General features: G+C 42.2%; 1 protein-coding gene and 1 long non-coding RNA gene across 3 annotated transcripts in view; one reads left to right on the forward strand and one right to left on the reverse strand.

The window, feature by feature from the left end:
- LOC112451479 overlaps nt 1-12,000 on the forward strand; it is a 74,523-nt gene extending 62,523 nt beyond the window's left edge. Inside the window, exon 3 of the long non-coding RNA XR_003040304.2 lies at nt 11,797-12,000. This is a non-coding gene — a long non-coding RNA (uncharacterized LOC112451479). The remainder of the gene's footprint in view (nt 1-11,796) is intronic.
- Nucleotides 5,797-22,635, reverse strand: part of LOC108248567 (chemokine-like protein TAFA-2) — an 81,990-nt gene continuing 65,151 nt past the window's right edge. For both annotated transcript variants that reach the window (XM_017437419.3, XM_037981196.1), the window contains 3 exons: nt 15,260-15,384; nt 14,180-14,236; nt 5,797-6,555 (listed from right to left, as the gene is read on the reverse strand). In XM_017437419.3, coding sequence (XP_017292908.1) covers nt 14,207-14,236; nt 15,260-15,384 — 155 coding nt within the window. In that variant the 3' untranslated portion in view covers nt 5,797-6,555; nt 14,180-14,206. The remainder of the gene's footprint in view (nt 6,556-14,179; nt 14,237-15,259; nt 15,385-22,635) is intronic.

Raw genomic sequence — 22,635 nt, forward strand, 5'->3', positions numbered from 1 at the left:
CTTCAGATGAGGCTGATCCCCATGGATTTACAAACATATACACATTCAAGTCACTTGTTTTAAATAAATGCTTCTATTTTAATGAAGTTTTGGTCTTCATCGTAACTGATGTGCAGGGGGACAAAGTCTGGTTGACCTCAGGATTTGTTAAAGTCTGGCTACGGCCATGATGGTCGCCACCGCCAACTGACCTCAGAACGCACAAAAAAGCGTTTTATTTTTCTCATTTTTATAGATGGCAAGCTAAACTCCGGCGCGGTCGTAGCTGAGTCATTGGGAGTGTGATGTGTTGCGAGAATTTGTGCGTAACGTTGCTTTCAAGGTGTGACTGTAGCATTAATTAATTTATTTTAATGATGAATGAGTAAAAAGAATAAAATCTAACCCCTCAGAAAAAGAAATGAGTTGTTGTGATCCTGTTGCCTGGCAGACAGCAGGCAGGAATCTGTCAGCCGGGGCCGTGGCGAAGATGAACGCACACACGGGTGACATGTTTGGATCAGTCAGATGAAGACTGAGTCAGGAAACAAAGACGCTGACAAAACTGACAAAAGACACATTTGTTCGGTTCTGACGAGCCGCCAGAACGCTGACGGTTATTGAAATTGCTTTCTTTCACGAACCGAAGAAAAGAACACAAACCTGTGTCCCCCCCCCGTCCCCGTCCCTCTCCTCTCATGTTATTTGGTTATTGTCAATCTCTTGGCGCCGTTGTTGCTGCCGGTCTGGTTTAATGACGGCGGATTCATCACGAAGTCTGTCGGACTCTGAACTTCTTATCTGATTTGTTGATGCAAAGCACTTTAATTTGCTTGGACTCGACTCGGTTTCCAGCTTCACAATGGAGTCAGAGTTTTGTGTCTGTGGTTAACAATGTGGAGAAGTGATTTTTATTTCGTTTCATAACACCAGACGTCTCGGCGCTCATCGGTTCGCTGACTAAACCCGACTGAGCCGCAGCACGAGGCTGCTCACTTCTCAGAAACGTCTCTTTCTAAATAAAAAATAAAAAGCTGCTGTGGAATAAAATTAACACGGAAAGTGCGAAATCAAGTTTGTGTCTGTTGATTGTGTTTTAACAATATTTCTTTAACAGATAGTGTTCACTGTCAGCAGCAAAGGTTAGATTTTCACAGTTAGCTCTTATGAATAAACATAAAGCGACTGATAATTGGTACCAGAGGTGTAATGAAACGCATGAATCACGGTTTAATAGCTCAGATTTGGGGTCATGGTTTGGTTCAGCACAACAAAAACCAAATAAATGCAAAATGCTGCTTTTTTTTAAACAAAAAACCCTGAATCCGAGCTGAAAAAACTCCTAAACTGAAAGGTATTTCTTTTTAAATGGATTGTTGACGCCACTTCACAATAATGACCCATTTATAAATGACTTATTAATGCTTAATACATAAAATAATGAGTTCAAGACTTTATTAAGCATTAATCATTTATAAAACACCAGGCAGGTTCATTTTGAGCACGATCAAGTTGTGTACTTACTCTTTATAGTTTAAAATTTAAATATTAATCTTTTCTTTTATGTACCTACATGTAAATATGGATTATTTGTGGATACAAAGTTTGTTTTAGCTAAAAAGCAATAAATTTAAAGTGTATAAATGCTGGTTGTTACCAATTTATAAAGTCTTTATTAACCCATTATTAATCATTTATAACAGGACTCTTATTGTGAAGTGGTGCCAGAGTGTTTTAAGTTAAACTTGATACAAAATAAAAGTCATCGTTTTCATGAAACTGAGATCAGGTTAGGCTGAGAGTCGTAGCAGAAAATGGCGTTCTGCTGATGTTGAAAGATGTGGCGGTGCTCAGAGTGTGCGTTGGGGATGACTCTCAGCTACTACCACACCAAATGTTGGCTCAGGATATGTTAAATTGGGGTGTAGTAGTAGCTAAATATCTCATGAACCACTCAATGGATTTTATTGAATCTCTCACAGTGATTATTGGATTCGCTTCACAACTGATTGACTAAATAGGTCAGTCAAATGCAAGATGGCCGCCGCAGTTATTGGACCTTAGTCAACACGGGAATGGTTTACAGACGTTTACGAGCTGAAAGTTGAAGAGTGGATCCGAGCCGGACTGAGCCTTTCGGTGTTTTGAGGTCGAAGAAGCGGGAGGTTTACGGATGGATCCTCCCGTTTTTATCAGTGACTAATCCGACGCCGCGCGCTCGGAAGGGACGTTCCACCGAGCTCTGGGAGGAGCAGGCGCGATCCATCTCGGCGCTAATTAGGTGACTTTATTGGCACGGGAAGGTCCGGGTAACGTCGGTTGGCGTGCGCGCTCGGGGATCTATCGCTCATCAAATTTCCCCCCATAACGGAACGTGGCGATAACACCCCCGAGGACGGCCTTAATGACAATAATGGAAACGAGGGTGATGAATAACCGCAGGAGCCATATTAACAATGGGGAATCTGCTGAGGTCGCACCAGTTAACGGTGAATGTGACTTTAATGAAAAGTCTGGTTTTTGTTTTGTTTTTGTCGTACTGCTGCGAGAGGCGGTCATTGGGCCGATAACACGAGTCGGGTGAAACCATTGGGCCTGTTGTATAAAAACAACAGTTTATTTGCTTCATTTATTTAGTTTTTTCTGTAAATATTTCCATTGATGACGTTTCCAGACCTCACTTTTAAGTCAAACGCTCACACTGGAATTTCAAAATGCACAAATAAGAAACTGTAAACAAACTAAAACCCCTTTTTTTCTATTTTTTTAAACGCCAAACCTCCAAGACAAATTTTGCTTAATCTGCTCAACGCTTTGAGGTCCATATCTGTAAATATGACTGAATTGTAGCCATTTTTGTGTTCTTCTAAAGTTGATTAGCTGTGGCAACCATTTTAATTGGGGTTGACTCCAGTAGTTAATCAGTTGTTGATGCCTATCTGGTTAAATTCTGACAGTTTCATCAAAACTGTAGGATATTTTGCTAACAAACGAATTCAATTTCAAGCAAAGATGTCACACAATCAGTAGCACTTGGACTGTGTGTTATGAGCAACTCTCAGCTACTACCACACCAGATTTCAATTTAATATCTGTACAGTCGCCTGACTTCTAAGGTCAGTTGGCTGTGGCGTCCATCTTTATTTGGGTTGGCTCCAAAAGTTAATCAAGTTTAGTTAATCTGATGAATATTTCCTGAAAGTTTCACTTAAATTCAGAGTTTTCTGAGATATATTTTGCTAACAGACAGCTTTGATTCCAAACACTACATGGTAAAATCTTAACCAGTGATCTTCTACAATCTGTTTGTGCTCAGAACATGTGGTATGGATCACTCCTGGCTACTACCACGCTAAGTTTTAGCTCTGTATCTGTAAATACGACTGAGTTGTGCCCATTTCTGTTTATTAAAAGTGACGAGCTGTGGCAGCTACTTGAATCCGGTTGGTTTTTAAAGGTTAATCGGTTGGAGATGTACGATTCAGTGGTCGCTCTCTGAGAGTTTCATTCAAATCCGTCAAAGGGTTCGTGCGAAATTTTGCTAACAGACACACAAACACAAACAAGGATAAAGAAGCATTAGTTGTATGTTCAAAGCGTGCACAGAAAGCAAACCATCCTTCAACTCCCAACCTGAACGGTTTTATAAGATTCTGCTTTTTGTTTTGAAAGTGACATGAAATGAAACGTATAAATCCAAGGATGCATCGATGGTTTACGACGGTTCCTGTGGGCTGAAATCTGTCCTCCCCGCGTTTCCTCGGCGGACTGTGTAATTACAAACCCCTCATTAGATCACGAAACCCCGCAGCATATGGCGAGAGAAGGGACTCGTTTGATCGAAAACAGAAAAACAAGGTGGAGATTATCGCCTGCCTTTGACTTCATTAGAGTCTCCCTATGGAAGCGCAACGGCCGGGCGCTCCTCCTGCTCTCCAGAACCGACTCGGTGGTCCCTGGAACCGGTTTGAGCACGCCGAGGCCTGACGTGTGTCGTTTGTTCTCGTCTCAATCGGAGGATGCCTTTGGGAAGCCTGATGTTTGAAGGAACATGAGAAGGATGCTTTAGGCGCCACTTGTCTTGTGTTCCTGCCGCAGCACATTTCAGAGGCTGAGTTTGGAAACGGATAGCGGGCTGCAGACGCTCGGAGGAAGCGGGTTTGGCAGGCAGACGAGCTGCAGAGCAGAACATGCTCCAAAGAAAACCTTGAGGAATAGGGAATACTTTCTCAGATCTACAGGCACGGATAAATTTATTTGTACCATTTTGTTTAAGAAAGAAAAACCTACAATAGTCACTGAGAGAACTTCAAACTGACAAAACAATCAACTTATGAAAATCAATCAGTCCTGTAATCAGTCAGTCTGCCTGTTTAAAGGGGGGCAGGTAGTCACAGGGCTGTTTGTGATCATGGTGTGTACTACACTGAACATGGAGGACACACAGCTGAGGACAGAGAAAGAAACTGAGCAGCAGGTTGAAGGTAAAGACTAGAAGACCGTCTCCAAGCAGCTGGATGTCCCTGAGACTACAGAAGGTTAAGGTCCACAGGACCGGAGACAACCTGCCTGGACGTGTCCACAAGAGGACAACTGAAGACAAACTGAAGAGACGGATCATATGAACGATAACCAAAGAGATCAGAGGTGAAGTCCAAGGTCAAAGGTCATCAGTGGCTGTTTGAGACAAAGTGGACTTCATGGAGGACGACCGAGGAGGACACCAGATCATAAAAGAACTGGACTAGCTTCTGGGAGAATGTCCTTTGGACAGATGTGTCCCATCAGCTCCGTCTTCACAGAACTGAAAATGAAACCTACAAAGAAAAGAACCTGCAGGGGGACATGGAGGAGGCTCGGTTCTGTTCTGGTCCTGAATCTGTTCAGGGTCCGATGAAACCTGGAGACCATCAAGGCCTCCTGGAGCCAGATGTGCTGCTCAGAGTCAGAAAGCTCGGTCTCAGTCTCAGGATAATGAGCCAAAACCACCAAGAACGGGTCAGAACCAAACATTGGACCGTTCTGAAGAGGCCTTCTGAGCCCTGATCTAAATCCTGCTGAACATCTGGAGGAGGAAGCCTTCAGACCTGAGACAGCTGGAGCAGTTTGCTGACGAGGACATACCTGAGGACACCTGAGGACAGGTGCAGAAACCACCGGATTGACTCAAAGGTTACAATTTTGGTTCATTAGCTGATTTTTCAGTTCATTTTTGTCAGATTCAAGTTATTTCAATGACCTTTTGAGTGGATTTTCTTTCATTGTTGAAAGGGTACAAACAAATTTACCTGCATCTGTATTTTTGAACAGTCTGTTAGACCCCCATCCAAACAATTGTTAAAACTCGAAGATGCATTAAAAAGTGCTGAAAATTGTTCAAAAATATTCTGGATCAGAGCCTCTTAAGCAGGGAGCTGAGATCCAATTTGACTGAGGCTGGTGGCTGGTGGGTCCCTTTATGGCACCAATATGAAATTCTTTTAATGAGTCTGTTTTCCCAGAGCAGGAGAAGATAAAGTCTCACTTGGGTCTGCAGCTAAAATAAAAAAAAAACCCATCCAGACTCTCGGATTCTGTGTTATCAGTTGATTTGCTGGCGAAATGACGCTGTATGAGAGGATTGTGTAAAGGTTCAGGACTAAAGTGGCGCTAAGGGCTTTGGGCCGGGGGGGGGGTTGAAGTGGGCTCTGGTCTCTTTAAAGAAATAAATGGAGTACATCTATCTTGGCAAAACAATCACGCCTTATTCTGCTCCCGCGGGCTTCAGTTGCAACGGTCACGCAGCCGTAATTGGCAAAGAGAGGGTTGAAAGCCGAGTTTTTTTTTCGTTACACAATCATCGTTTATTACTGTTGTCATCACTTGCACAGATTAAAGACGTGTCAGCGATAACCAGTCGAAGGTGATCAGCAAGTGGAGTTTCAAACCGTTTTAGGAAACTTTATTTTACCCAGCTGGAACCGAATGCCTTGTATCAAAAAACCAGACCTCTGGAATGAAACGGTGATAGTTTTTTTTGTTTTTTCCCCCATTTTGCTCATCGGTTTGATCAGTTTATTCCTTGTTCAGGGTTTCATAAATCTGTCCGGGTTGAGTAGAACAAGTAAAGCACAAATTATATTATTATTTTTAAACCGCTTCCTTAAAAATCCCCCTGAATATTTGCGGCACGGCCACCTCTCGCCTGTTTCCGAGCCTTTAAAACTACATTTTGTCAAAGAAAGCCACGGTCGACTGACGAAACGAAACCGCATTTTTGCTTTTGTCCAATCATACCGACAAACGGGCGTCTTAAGTTCATGTTACTCTAAAAATGAACATATAGGTGAAGTTTATCATCGTCTTCCACTACAAGCAGTACAATGTCAGATTAAATCGTGTTGTCCTGTAAGGCTAATCACGTGGAGTCCTTCGAAGTGAAGTCCTGAAGGAGCAGAGCTTCTTTTAGTCCGGAGAGTTCAAGAAAGAAGCGTTCAGTCCTCGAAGCGTTATCCACGGTCCGGAATAAAGGATGTCTCTATTTACAGCAGGGTCCTCGGTGTTGCTCTCGTCTCCTTCGACGATCGGTGGGTTCACCTGCGGCGAGAAAACGGGAATAAACCAAATCAGAGGCGTGGAGGTTAACGGCAGCGTCTTCAGAGGTCCATCCGTCACAAACAAACCTGAAGACTTTTCATTTTGTGCAGCAGAAATTACCATAACTTTGGATTTAACTTATTTACAAAAGTTCCCTATAAATAAATGTTCAGGGTCGGCCATTTTTATGCATACACCTTAATAAAATGGGAATGGTTGGTGATATTAACTTCCTGTTTGTGGCACATTAGTTTATGGGAGAGTGGTGTTGACCATGGTGGCCATTTTGGATCCAACTTTTGTTTTTTCAATGGGAAGAGGGTCATGTGACACATCAAACTTATTGGGAATTTCACAAGAAAAACAACGGTGTGCTTAGTTTTAACGTAACTTTATTCTTTCATGAGTTATTTACAAGTTTCTCACCACTTATAAAATGTGTTCAAAGTGCTGCCCGTTGTGTTGGATTGTCAAGGTGTATCCATAAAAATGGCCCACCCTGTACATTAAGATCCTCGAAAAGTATTATTCTCTGAAATCTACTTCTATTTTTGTCTTTTATGCTCCTTTCACCTACGGCTTAGCTAACTTAAACTTTTAGTTGCATTTTCTGCTCTTTTTTTCCATATTTTAGCTACATTTTTTAGCTATCTGTAGGATAGGGGAACTTTGTTTAAAGATGTCAGATCTGCTTTGGTCTTGACCTCTCTCTGACTAGCCATCAGCTCGTCAGTACAGTCAGAGTTAAACTCCTATTTCTCCAAACAGCTATCTATAGCAGGTAAGATGATAATTGCTCATAATCTTTCCACAGACCCCCATGCGACAAAGTCTAAACTGTCATAAAACCATAGATGTGCTTCAGATGTGTTAGTGTCCTCATGAATATTTCATATTTGGTTTAGGACTAACAGGTGGCTGTAAAGAACATCTTTTATTATCTAAATGTGGTGACGAATGAACCCACCTGTGACTGAAGTTACCTGAAGAGTTAAAAAGAAAAAGAACCAAAATGCTGCTTTTGGTTGAATTTTAGGCCCCTCCTGAATCAGGACTTTATGACAGACTGTCTGCTTTGTAATTTGCATAAGATCAGATGGGATTTATGTGTTCAGATTTCATCAACCTCTCCGCATAGGTTGCTATGGCAACAGCGTGAGGGTAGCTGTGTTTTGCCAAGCTGGCATCCGAGCCTGACCCCCAAAGTGCCTGTTGAGAAGTTATCATGGCAGCTGACCACGGACGGGTGGGCCTCCGTGTCGCTTCTCCAGAGCTCCCAAACCGGGACGCTCGTCCAGAACCGATGGCTGATTTTTTTTTTTTTTTTTTTTTTTTTTCCTTCCAAATGCTCTTCAAAGAGCAACATTACAGGAAGTTGCCAGCAAATCTCTCCTGCAGTAAACTCTTATTTTATTTAGATTTTTTTTACCCTGAACCATGGCGTTTTACAGACTTTATTATAATTAATCGAGAGCTCTGAATGAGCGACAAAGCAGTACAGAAAAAGCAACAAAATTCCTTGAAGGGATGACTTTCAGCAACTACCACGCCAAATTCTCTCCTAATATCTGTAAAAGCGGCTGAGTTATAGCCAGCCGTGGCAGCCATCTTGCTGAGGATCAGTCTCAGGTACGACCACACCAAAGTGGTCCGGCTTGAATCTTCACAGAACTACTCAGTCTCTACAAATGACCACTTATTTCGAAGTGATATTGTAGCAAATGCTGTCAGGAAACGGCATCCAACATTTGGTACAGACATTAAAAACAATAAAGCTGCTTTTTGCTTCCTTATTCGATAAAAACGAAGCGATTAAAGTCATATTTGTGTGACCACTGATCGTATTTTAATGAAACTTTCAGGAAGTAACCATCGGCTGTTCATCTACAGGGTCGGCCATTTCTATGGATACACCTTCATAAAATGGGAATGGTTGGTGATATGAACTTCCTGTTTGTGGCACATTAGTATATGGGAGGGGGGAAACTTTTCAAGATGGGTGGTGACCATGGCAGCCATTTTGAAGTCGGCCATTTTGGATCCAACTTTTGTTTTTTCAATAGGAAGAGGGTCATGTGACACATCAAACTTATTGGGAATTTCACAAGAAAAACAACGGTGTGCTTGGTTTTAACGTAACTTTATTCTTTCATGAGTTGTCAATTGTCAATGCAACCCTCTTCACACACTGACAGCAACACCGCAGGAGAAATGCGAGAACAGGCTTCCAGCATCCGTAGTATCAGGTGCTGCACATCTCATATCTTCACAGCAGAGATGATCGCCTTCAGATGACCCCAAAGATAAAAGTCTAAGGGGGTCAGATCGGGAGACCTCGGGGGCCGTTCAACTGGCCCACGACGACCAATCCACTTTCCAGGAAGTGGAAGTGTGAGAAGAGAGTTGCATTGACAATCCAACACTTTGAACACATTTTCTAAGTGCTGAGAAACTTGTAAATAACTCATGAACCAAGCACACAGTTGTTTTTCTTGTGAAAACAAGATATTCTAATGTGTCACAAACAGGAAATTAATATCACCAACCATTCCCATTTATTAAGGTGTATCTATAGCTCAATATCCTTACAGATATTGAGCTAAACTTTGGTCTGGTAGTAGCTGAGAGTTATCCCTAACATACTCTGACAATATTGCATGAAATTGTGCAGAATGTTAATTTCAAGGTTTGACCAAATTGGCTATAACATAAAACGATCCTAGTCTGAAACTCTGGCACAAACGGCGAAACCTTTTAATATTTCCAGCTTTATCACTCTTTTTTCCCCCAGTCCTCTGCTGAGTTTAGAATAAATCTGGAGAGCCGGTTTCCTCCCTTTTAGCCCTTGTGTTCCTCTCCTCGTTGGCTGCTGTCAGATACTCGGAAGACCTCGGCTCTCCTTGAGATTAAATTGCCTGTCATGGAGCTCGGTGGCTGACTGGCAGCTCCTCTGCTCCACTAAAAGTACATTCTGGAAAAAGGCTTCTCGAGGAGCGGAACGTAACAACCTTCATAACAAACGTGTCCGCTATCACTTCCCCGTCGGCTGTCAGAGGACGTGTGGGGTTTGACGGACTGCGGGAAGCCATCACCGGACTCGTAAGGCCCCCATTATTGATGCCCAACTTTTGACGGGAAACAGACGGGCGTGACAGCCCGGATAGATTAATTCACAAATGGGTTGTTTGACAAAGACTGGGGCAGAGTCACAGCATGGCAGTGCATAATGTCACATAAATCACCCTCAATTACACAGGAAGAAAGGAGGGAAAAACAACCCAAAAATAAAAAAAAACCCATCAAAGCTGCATATTCGTATAAAAACCAGAGAAAAGAGTTTCCATAAATTTAGTTGGCTGCAACATTTCGCTGCAATAAATTCGCCCCTTCACTGAATCATTTACATCCCAAGCTGTCGCTGTGATTAATGTGGGGCTAATTTGAGAATAATTTCGGGTTCGAAAAGACAAAGAGCCGAGCCGCTCGTTGTCGGGCGTCTCCGGGGATCGATCTATACGGCGTCTCGTTTTACGAGAGGGCGAAATCGTTAACGGTATTCGAGCAACTGTCTGAAGCAATGCTAAAAATAGAGGCTTCTCGACGTGTGTTTTTTTTTTTGTTTGTTTTTGTTTAATTGGTAGCTGACAAGTGCTAATTTAAGTGGCGAAGCACTAATTTCCTTTCAGAGCTTGAAGAGGAGGCTTTAACTCAGCAGGTGCGGGAATTGTTTGCGTAATTCAGCCGTGTAATTGGAACGCCGCCGCGTCTTTCTCAGCAATATGTTGTGTGATATAACAAGCGTGACGGGGCTTTTCATCATATGGGCTTTTTTTGCTCGTAAAGATCTTACACCGCGACATAACGGGCGAGTCAGCCCTTAACATTAAAGACCTATCACTCCTTGAAGGAATGCATATCGCCCGCTGCCTTGCATGCCAGAGTTTTAAACTTCATGTAGAGAAATGGAGTCGACACCAACCTCATGCTGTTGGTGCTCAGAGTATGAGTTGAGGAAGACTCTCAGCTACTACCACACTAGATTTTAGCTCAGTTTGATGAGGTTGCTTTGCTGTGGGGGCCATCTTGAATAAAAACTGACTCAAAGATATTTATTTCTACATGTTCATCTCACGATTGCTGTCTGAAAGTTACTAAGAAGTAAGCACTGGATGAAAGAAACTAAAATGCGTTCAGTGATGTTTTGCAAACAGTTCAGACAGGCTAAAACATTATCACCCGCCGCTGAGGGCAAAGGCAGAGCAATAAAACGGGAACAATTCGGAATCACCTTTCCTAAAAATAACATTACAGTTTCTCCAGCAGTGGAAATATAAAACGGGATTTTGCTGTCTGTTTACTGGTCGCGATGCACATAAGTTAAGGAGATGTTTCACATTTGTTTGTCAAGTAAAGCTCTTATTTTGACATTTAAAAACTTGCCACATGTCAGGTCTGAGACGTGGAGGAGCTGAGCCCAGCAGGCGGGCGGATAACAACGTAAAGACGCCGTTTATCAACTTACTGAAGACTTTCCTTAAAGGAATGCATATCGCCCGCTGACTTGCATGTCATATTTTCAAACCATGTGAGGAAATGACTCTCAGCTACTACCACACTGAATTTTAGCTCAATATCTGTAAAACTGTAAAACTTATGTGTTCGGAAAGGTTGCCATCTTGAATCCAAAAGTTAATCGGTTTCAGATGTACTAATCATTACTTTGAGAGTTTTTAAGGGTTCATGAGACATTTTGCTAACAAACAGGGAAATCGTTATTACCTTTAGCAGATTATAATAAAAATAAAAGCATTTAAGGACCTTATTGTGCTTTCTTTGTATAGGTCTCAGATTAGAGGTTGACCGATCGATCAGAAAGCCTGATCTGAGCCAAAAGTTGCGTTTTTCTTTATTATTCATTTATTTTCCACGTTTAAAATCTGCCCAAACAGTGGTGGGTAGCTTCAAGATTGATTTTTATTTTTATTTTTTTCTAGCACCAGAATCCTGTTTGTAAATAATTACACTGTTAACCTCCCTTAGTCGTGTGACTCATTTGTAATTTTGACCCATGAAGTCGATAATCCACTGACGCCGAAAATAAAGCCAGATAATTTTCATTATCCGAATTAAAAGAACATGAAACTACCTACAGACAGGTTTTTGTTTCAGCGTACCATTAAGGAAGTAAATGTTGATGGCTCTGTGTTACGGTCGAGCGGTAATGGCACCATCTGTGTTTAGGGTTGTTCCTTCGAAGTTCGAGTATCGTGATGCGTCTGCCGCCGGCGTGGAGTCCCCCAGGAAAATCAGGGCTTGATTTATAACACGAGGGGGGAGGAGGTGAAAAGGCAGATGGTGGAACAACCAGAGGAAGAAAACTAAAAAGGCTGAAAGGAGCACTGAAGATGGACTGTGAGATGTGGATCTATTCGACCCAGACTGGGATTCGAGAACCGTCAACGCTGCCGTTTCTCGTCGTTGGCAAAAGTGAGTATTTTCTTAAACTAATTAAAAAGTAGCGTTTTTTCCTTGAAGGAATACGTCTGGCACGCCACGGTACCACCTCGCTGGGGTGCGACTCAAAACTGTTGGAAAAATCTGTGAGTTTTCAGTTTTTGCGACCACATTGAGTCTGAAAAATCACGACTTGTGCTGCGTAACGTCAGATTTTTCAGGTTTGAAATTAAAAACCAAAACAAGAAACCAACTGGAACGCAGATCTGTCCCAGTTTTCTGAATATTGAGCTAAAGTCTGGTTGGGTGGCACAGTTGAAACCAGATGTTTTCATCCGCTACAAAAAGTCTGACATTAAATGCCAGAATAATGAGAACGATCGTTTTATTTTCTTCAAAGTCACAAGTTTACAAGCAATTTGGGAAATGTCAGGTGATGATGTCATGGCTTTGGAAGCTTTTGATTGGTTAGTTGGCAACATTTGAGTTAACTGGAGGCTCATCTGTGGACGTCATGGGAAAATCAAAAGAAATCAGCCAAGACATCAGGAAAAGAATCGTCGACCTTTACAACTCTGATTCATCCTTGGGTCCAGTTTCCAGCTGCCTGAAGGTTCATCTGTTCAAACAGTTACACACAAGCATAAACGCCATGAGAACGTCCTGCCATCGTACCGCTCCGGTGCAAAATGTCCGTCTCGACCCCGAAACGAAACCAAATACGTCGTGAAGATGTTGCTGTAGCTGGTCAGAGTTCTGGACCAACGTGGACTGGAAGGCTCCTCAGACAGGAAGACGAAACCATGACCACTGTTTGGACATGATGACCATTGTTACGGTTGGAGGACAAAGGGAGACGTTTGCACCGTCCCAGCTGTGAAGTACGGGGGTGGCAGCATCATGTTGTGGGGGAGTTTTACCACGCTTCGCAGAACAGATGGCATCAGGAGGAAAGAACATTAAGTGGAAATATTGAAGCAACGTCTGCAGACATCAGCCAGGAAGTTGAAGCTTGGACACAAACGGGGCCAAATGGACAGATTAGTTTTAGAGCGGCCATCACAAAATCCCAGAGAACATTTCTAAATGAGAAGCTTCAGGAAGGAAACCCAGACGTCAGACGTTTTAAAGACAAGGACACCAAATACTGAGGACATGGATGGAAACTTGTGACTTTGAAGAAAGTAATAAATTGTCATTGAGTGTTTTGAAGAGATGGAAATTTTGAGAATTAACCAGATTTAATGTCAAACATTTATTTCAACTGCAGCTGACAGCCAATCAGATTGTAAAAAACATTATTTTTGAATGAAGGCGGGCGGGCGATGTGCATTCCTTTTTATTGCTGCACGTTTTTGGAATGGTTTGTGTAATCCTCGTCAGTCAGGCTTCGAGACAGAGATTCTCCTCGAACACAAAGACCATTTCATCGAGCGAGGATTGAGCAACGTTCAGCGTTGAGACGTTTAATAGAAAGTGATGTTTAAAACCCGCCGAGCAGCAGCAGACAGCTTTCAGTTGTTTTGTTCTGGCATCCCTGCGGTAAAAAGCGCCACAGACGGCATAGGTTACCGACGTCCTCCTGGAGGATTTCTGTATTTATCCGTACAAAAGAACCAGTTTAAACTGTTACCGCTTTGCTTCCATTTCAGCCTGTATGAATGTACAAAATTCTCAGCACGTCAGTTTCTGTTCGTCGCTCTGACTCTGCCCCGGGCTTTCTAATAGCCAGTCACGGCTTCGCTTATGTTCTGAATTCTCAATGCGTTTCCAATGCGTGCGATTGGTACCGAGTCGCAGAGGTGAGTGTAGCTGCAGGTGCCAGCGTTGTGTCGGCCGTTTCTCCGGAAAAAAAAAAAAGAAAAGCTCAACAGAGGTGAGCTCCGGCAGAAAGATTAGAAACTGGAGAAAGTTGCGTCTCTGGCTGAGTTCAAAGGTGGGCGAGTTGGATCTGCCGCGTAACGGCGGTGCTTTGAACGGGTTGTTGTTTATCTGCGTTCCGATCGGATTCCTCTCTGGTGTCGTTACACTACAGGGAACTGAGCTTAAGAATCCGACAATGAAGTAATTAGAGGCTACATTAATGATTCATGCTGGAGAATTTGTGGAACGACGGCACGCATTTTTTAAACATGCAAAACTTAAAAAATGATCAGAATGGGATAATCACCTGGGCTTTGTTGTGGAGCATCTGTGGTTACCAGAGCTGGTCTCTGTCAGCAGAAATCTTTCAAGATACAAGAAGACAGAAGGAAAAAGGCTTTTAGTTTCTTACTTGAAGATAATCGAGATCTGGTAATTGGCAACATTAGTAGTGAGCTGTTTAGACTTCTGTTCACACTTAATGGTGAATTGTGTACCCTAAAACCTTCTGGGAAATACCAGGACACATCCAGCCACTGAGCAACAAACAGGACAACACATCCAGACACTGGATCTATGTTATCGTTTTGACATTAACACGGTCCGGAGTCATTTGAAGCGTTATCTCAGGAGCTCAATTACCTTTAAACATGTGTAGGATCAGCTCTGACATCAGATTAAGATCTGCTGGTTGCTGGAGATGTGCGCCGGCTTGCAGGAAAAGGATATTTGCAACCAGCGCCTGAGGGGGGTGCCACGCCGTACTGACACGGGAGCAGATGTGTACCCATAATGCCAGCTCCGTTATCCATGCCATCCGATATTATAATCATTGCAAAACAGTCGCTTGACCTTTCAGCACGTGCTGCTTCGTTTCATTTCCACCACTCCATCTGGGCGCTTACCTTTTTTTTGTCAGTATAAATATATATATATATATGGTGTGTATATTTCATTTTGAGGTCCCAACCAGTCCATGAATCGATAGCCCAAGGCTCCAGGCTCCCGGCTCCAGGCAGGTGTGGTGTGGTGCAGGCAGTTTAAATAATTAAGCACATGGAGAGAGGCAGAACTGAAGTCTACGGGTAGTCATAACACAGTGAAGGATACAGGCATCGTGTTACAAAGTTAAAAGCAAGTAACTGGAGTGAGTAATTGGCCAGTTTGGGTGCTCAGAGTGGCCTGAAAGTGCTAAGGAGACATGGCAGCCCATTGATTAGAGGTCCCCGAGGGGTCCTAGCACAGGCTGCGAACACAAACCTTTTTAGTTAAAGGCAGAGGCGACAGCAGAAGTCACAGCTTGTTGACCTTGAAGCGTGGTTACACCACTTTCAACAGGTTTGATTTTTGGCGTCAATAAAGAGACGGGCTTGTTTTAACGTCTCACCTTTGTGGTTTTGATCTTGTTCCCTGTCGCGCAGCTCCAGCCCTTCAGATCTGGAAGAACTTTGCATTCCTCCCCGTCAAGGCACGGATGCATCTGGCACCACCACTTCTGCTCCACTATGGAGGCTTGACATGGAGGTAAAAAGAATTAAAATCTCAGAGAGTATTTACCCATGCTGTCTGCAGAGTTAAACGTCCTCACACTGATTCTTTATCTCAGAAATCATACAATTCAAACAGAAAAAAAATCAGATATGTTTCATTCTTGTGGAGTTCTGTAATTTGGAAGTTTAGGTGGAGGTCTTGACCCTCACATCCTGTTTATTCACCCTTTCTGATGAGCACTGAAAGAAAGAAAACACCTCCAATATACGAGTCTGTCACAAAAAGGTTGAGCTAACGCCTGGTTATTTAATCAAGTAATTTGTAGCGATTATTATATTTTCCCCAGTGTAAAAATTCAGGATGGAAGACCAGAACTACTATTTTATCAACATTTAATGAATCCCTCCAGGATTTCGCAGGGCATTTTCCTAAAAGTTGCATTTTTTTTTTTACTAAAATCAATAAAAAAACCATAACTTTTAATCTATAAACCAAAAATCCTTCCTAGTTTTCTAAGATAATTCCCAAAAAACACTGACATTCTCAAAAGGTGCTTTATTTGAGAACTTTGATAGCTTCTAAACTGACATTCATGAGCATTTCTGGATTGTCCCTGGTCTGCAGCTCTCCTCACGTTTTGCAGACACAAAGTGTTTGTCGATGCGTTTATGTTCCATGATTACACTGCAGGACGTGCAAAACAGCTGCAGCTGGGGAGGAAACTGGTTTGCTGAAATCTTTGTGGGCAAATGTGAAGCATTAGCGCACATTTTGGCTTCGGTCGCTGCTCCTGCACGCTCCCGGCATTCTGAGGTTAACAGGAAGTGACGTCACGTGTCTTCTTCCTGAGTTATTTGGGGTTATTTTGTATTCCACGCTACACAAACCCACAAAGAAGAGACTCGACCGCAGAAACAGTGGCGAATCACTTTAGAAACAATAAATATTGCGTTAAAGTTGCGGGAAAGTTGCGGTGTTTTGGGCAAAGTTGCAAAAAGTTGCGATTTTGTGAGGTTTGCTTGATTTTGCGTTAATAGTTGCGATCGCAACATCGCAAAATCCTGGAGGGTCTGAAGAATGTGGAAACATTCAGAAAGCCAGAGTTGGATTTGCTGACTTCCATAAACTTCCCAGAACGGAAACATTGAGTCTGGACCCTCGTTTCGGAACCGTATCTGGAAAACTGATGAAGTAAAGTCTTTCAAACTGCATCGTGTACACATGGAGAGCTTCGGAGATGAACGGGAACGAGGGGGTACACAGTTTTTACAGGTGGGAGGGTGAGAAACTCTTAATGAATTGGATGCAGATGGCTAAAAAAGTTGGCAACAATGCATGAAATGCCATCTATAGTAGACGTGTCGCCCACCCCTTGTAAAAATACATGACATTTGCCCAAAGTAATGGTGTTCATTGAATAACTGGAAGTAGCATCTGTACCACAGAACATCCAGAACCTGGGGGTGTTTAGATTTCCCAGCTGTCATTTCATATCTTCTCCGTCTGTGTTGATTCTTCTTTTATTTTTTATTTTTTTTTTTTCTCCAAGCAGATTCTTTTTTTTTTTTTTTTTTTACCTGACGTTCGGAGTCTGAAAAAGTGGAATCTCTTCAGATCATCAAAGCCGAGTCTCATCAAGCTGTGCCGCATCCTCCGACAGCTTCCTCAAAGTAAGTGATGTAAGATTTGCTTTTTGACGGGTAACACGTCTGTTTTGAATACGCAAACAAGCCTCAGATGATGCGTCAAGGTGGCAAACGGAAAACAGATGTAACTCCAGTCGTGTTAAAGCACCACCTCGTTTTTCTGACGTACTGCAGACCTCACTTAAGGGCATTATCCACGGCCCACAACCCCCTCCAGCTGCATTAATGCTCTTCATAATCAAGACAATGGCTTTCATAATCAAAAAATAATACCACTACTGAACGAAGACTCTTATGACACTGGGAATCAATTAATGGGGAAAAACCAAACACGGTAATGGCAGCAGTTTGGTGTAAAAACAGCATCGGGCCAACTTCAGGCAGATGGCGGTTGTGTAACGGCAGCTATTAAAAAGCCACAAAGGTTTTATATGAAACGAAACGGGTGCATTGATGATGAAGCAACGAGTGAATGGGTTACGTTTCGCTTGACAGTTAATGATGCTTTAAAACCCACGAAGACGGCTCCGGCTGGGGACATCTGAGAGCGAAAAGTGATTTTTATTTAATTTATTTATTCTCCCCTTTTGAGTCTGAATCCTTTGAGTTGACCTTGAGTTCGTTTTTGCTTTAGAGACTTTTTCCTTAAATTGAATTGGTGTAAATCTTTGGCTGTTAAATTGTCCAAAAATGTGGTCTGAGCTTGGAGAAAATCGCTATTTGCTCATTTCATTTTCAAAAGAAGCCTTCATTTCAAATCTGGAAGTTGAGGGTCCTTTTTTTTTTTTTTTTTTTTAACTTGTCATATCTCCAACATAAAACACTGTAAATACGTAAAAAGTTAAGTTAACCACACGTTTTAAGAATCTTTTTAATACGACTAAATTTTTTGAGGCGTACTTCAGTGGCAGCTGGTGGAGTTTTCTCCAGGGGGCGCTATAAATCCAAAACAGACATCTACTAAGGTATCACACCTGTGTATTTACATGAATTAAAATAACATTATAATGTACATATAAATGCACAAGTGCTTCCTGAACACCAATACTTACAAAGACGGAGGTCTGTAGGACACATTTAGCGTTTATAAGACCTGTTTTCATTCTTATTTTTCAAAACTTTACCGGAGAAAATACATCAAAGCTTGTTTTATGGTGAGAGCGCTCACTACGTCACGTATTCTGAACGTAGATCTGATCTCTCACTCCGATTAGAATTCAAAACCCAAACATTTTAACAGTTTTTTAGCATAAATTTTGAGGTGGGACGGCGCCCTTGCGCCCTCTATTGGTCAGCCACCACTGGTGTACTTCCTACTTTGCATTTGTGTCCATATTGTGAGCCGTCAGGGAGTGAGACACAAATGTGTAGTTCTTCATTTTGTAGCCTAGAAACCTGACGAGTCTTGCCAGTAGTACCATAAATAAATCCCAATGGACCTTCTTTTCAATTTAAAACAGCTCTCCTCTGACACATTAGAGCTTTTGGACCAGCAGATCCCAACGGCCTAATGTCGCTGATTAATACAGAAAATGATGGTTTTGTCAACAAAATGGTCAAACTAGAGCATACCAAATCAAAGATGGAGGATCCCCCTTACCGGCCGACTGAAACCTCACGATGAAACGCGACCTATAACCTTATTAACTCCTTCATTTGTGTGCAAACGTCTGGAGATCCGGTGGTTTTAGAGCACGTTCGAAGTGGGCATCTGGTTGAAGGATTTATGGTCGCTGTGCCGATTTAATTTCTGACCGTGACACAAGAGAGCGGCGCAGCTTTGGAGGAGGAAAAGTGTTGCGGCGGCAGCCTGGAGTCGTTGTGGCACCAATCAAACCTCGGCTGTGCTTCGAAACCAACCGTAATTAAAACTTCCCCTCATTGAGCCACTTTTCAGTCAAAATGTCTAACTTTGTTTTTTCTTTTCCAACAAGAAAAGCAGAAAATATGAGTTAAAGCAGCTTCAGTGGGAATTTAGTTATAATTATCATTATACGAGTTCACAATCAAGCTCGATCACCACTTTCTTGGGTTCTATTGGTGCTGTAACAGTTAAAAAAGTCTCTTACAACTTTTATATGTGCGCCTGTTTTTGTTTTTTAGACATGAAATGAATATTACTACTGCGTGCTACGACTCCGACACAATTTAAAAAGCAAAAATGCGTACAAATCATGAAATAAGCTCCATGTTTCTTTTGATTTTGGTCCTCCTTATACAGTTTTTACATCAAAACTTTAACACTTTCTGCCTAAATTATTACAAAAGTCCCCAAATATTGTTGGATTTATAGAAGAAAGTTGCACCTTCAACATGTCTTCAAATACTTTTGGTTTTTTATGTTTTCTGTGATGCATCCTGTTTTTTGGCAAACCGGCGCTCGTACAAGATCAGTTTGGGTAAATTTATTCCGAAAAGTTTACAGAAATTTCCCTTCGCTCCCGCTCTTAATCACACACTAAGATCGAGTCCTCTCAGATGTCTGGAGGTTCATTTATCCTCGTATGAAGGGGAGATCATCTCTCACCGAGTGGAGCTAAAGGTAATCCCTGGTTGCAGAAGAAAGAATAATTAAAAGGTTAAGTGCTTATCATTTTCCCCCTGAGATCAACAGAGGAGCTTTAAACTGAGGCTGGTGGCTCACAGCTCTAATTTGCAGAAAATGTCAATACTGAAATGTCAAGGAATAGGTCAAACACGAGCTATCTGGAGTTTCGCCAGAAAGCCACGCTTTTCAGACCAAAGCGAAGCTGCCACTTCGGCGGAGTCGGGGGGGGCTTGGCACATTAGCATGTTAAGAGACCTTTTAGGCCGTCAACTTTACAGTCTGCAGCGGGCGCCGTCACATTCAGACTTAATAAACCCTTCAGTCTTTGCAGAGCCCTGAGATCTAACTCACACACAGTTTATTTGTGTGAATATTTCTGTTTATTTCACCTCCACATACGGTCGATTTAGGCTCCAATTGGTAAAAAAATAATTTCAGGCGTAAAAACAACCAAAACATCTGATTGCAAACAAAGAATTTGGGGATTTAAGAAAAACATATAACTTTAATAATAAACATGAATTGTGCAGGTTTGTGGAGTGAAAATTGGTATTGGTAACTTTTGTGTTTGGGGGCAAAACCAATGAAACAAAGAAAATATGAATGTAGACTTTCAGAAAGTAAAATAATCCTTACTCTTCTTTCAAATCATGTTCTCACAAATTCTATGGCAGCAGTCATTTTAAGCCTCAGATATTTCGTCTTTGTTGAGCAGACTGACTAACCATCGTCCTGTAGATAAGACCTTCCAATCGGTGGCTAATTTACAACATCCATAGTGGGGTCATGAACGCAGCTCAAAGAAAGAAGACTGACATCCCTGAGATCTTTGGGAAGTTCTGGGTCTGCCCTGTGATCGAATAATCTCCAACGGGAGGCATCCTAATCAGATTCCCAAACCACCTTAGTTGATTCCTGATGTGGAGGACCAGTGGCTGTGCTCCGAGCTTCTTACCTCATCTTTAAGACTGAGCCCGACCACCCTACTGAGGAAGCTCACCTCAGACACTTTTATCCTGGATTTTGTTCTTTGGGTCATGATTCCGATCTACTGAAATTGGGAATCAAAAGCTTAACCTTTTGGACAGACTAGAGCGGTGCCCCAATCTGTTGGTCCGTCTTTCGTTCCATCCTGCTCTCACAGAACAAAACACCAAGATACTTAAAGTCCATATCCCCAGACTTGGAGGAACCAACTCTTACTCCAGCCACTTCACACAGAACCATATGATCTGCTGGAATATATGGTACCAGAGTCACACCGGTGGGCTAACTGGTCCTTTTACAACCAAACCAGGACCTGCATCTGAATTCTCGGCACAAAGTCGAGCTTGTTCCTGGTAAGGGTTGGAGTTTTCAATCGGATCCCATTAGAGCAATGGTGTCCAATCCTGGTCCTGGAGGGCCACTATCCTGCATGTTTTAGGTGTTTCCCTCTTTGACACACCTGATTTAAATGAGTGAGTGATAACCAGGGCTTCTGGAGAACTTGAAGACCTGCTGTAGAGCAGAGAAACGACTAAAACTTGCAGGATAGTGGCCCTCCAGGACCAGGATTGGACACCACTGCGTTAGAGGATCTCAAGGTGTCGTGGAGACAAACCTCAGGTTCTCATCTTTGCCATTTGCAAAGCTTTCTAAAAGACCAGCCCAAAATCTGGATCATTAGATAATTAGAACTTGGGATGCTGCTAGCTAGCTGGTGCTAACTGCTAATAGCGACAGCTGGGCTAGTACCGACTAATGCCAAGGAACCCAAACTCACCACGTAGTCCAGAAGGTCCAGTCAAGTCCAGTTTGGTCAACTTCTGGCTTAAAATGGCTCCAACCACTGGGTCAAACCAACCCAACCAATAACCCAACAGCTATAACCCAACAATTAAGTTATCGAAACAACCCAGTAGTTTTTAGTGTTGTTACTGCACGAAAACTTGACTTCACCGCCATTTTCGAAGCATTTTTCCCCCAAACCTGTCCAAGTTTTCTCTTCTGTTACAGATTTTATAACAGGAGTCTGTTTGTAGGCTGCAAGAAAGGGAAGGAACACAAACTAGATGTGTAAATTGGCTGGTTTCTCATAAAACCAATTTTTAATTACAATAATGTCCAGAAATGGACCAATTATTAAGTATATTAGTGTTGCTTTAATCCAGCTCTGTTATTCAACCTGCTTGATGTTACATCAATGTTTCACAGAACGACGTGATTGGATTTGTTTGTCTGTAGGTAGAAAAATGAATATTGATCAAGGTGAAGTTATTCCTAAAATGACAAATGAGGTCTGAACAAAGACGTTCGTGTTCTTTAAAGATGGTGTAAAATTAGAAATCAATCTTGGTGCTGAAGCGTTCGGTGCATCACCAGAGGAGGTCCTTCTGCTCTTTGCAATTAGGACCATGAATGTAGAGCTTTTATATATGAACGGTTCAGGCAGAACTTAAACATAAAATCAATCCCCACCTCCGCTGTTATTTCCTCTAAGAAGCGATGAGTGAACAGAAGCTGAAGTGGGGCGGGGGGGTGTTAGAAAGGATCCATCTGCAGGCCGTAAAAACTCTTAAACGGGAACATGTTGATCAAATCACTTCAAACAGACACTTATCCTGATGTCATTTAAGAAACGAAAACCAAAAACAGTCATTTCAGTTGCCAGGGACGGAGTTTTACAGAAGTTTCCACATTTCATGAATAACCGGGCAATCCTGCCTGTGTCTTTTGTTAGCAAAATATCTCATGAACCACTGGAAATGATCGATGGATGTACATCTACACCTGATTGATGGATCCCACAGCCAAACACAAAGATGCCTTTAATTCAGTCAGTTTTACAGATACTGAGCTAAAGTTTGGCATGGTAGTAGCTGAGAGTCTACACCAAAGCATACTCTGAGAGCTAACAGATCATTAGAATCAAAGCGGTGGGTGGTATACAGGTGCTGGTCATAAAATTAGAATATCATGAAAAAGTAGATTGATTTCAGTAATTCCATTTAAAAAGTGAAACTTGTATATTATATTCATACATTACATACAAACTCATATATTTCAAATGTTTATTTCGTTTAATTTTGATGATTA

This window comes from Kryptolebias marmoratus, linkage group LG18, assembly GCF_001649575.2.
Source record: "Kryptolebias marmoratus isolate JLee-2015 linkage group LG18, ASM164957v2, whole genome shotgun sequence".
NCBI lineage: Eukaryota > Metazoa > Chordata > Actinopteri > Cyprinodontiformes > Rivulidae > Kryptolebias > Kryptolebias marmoratus.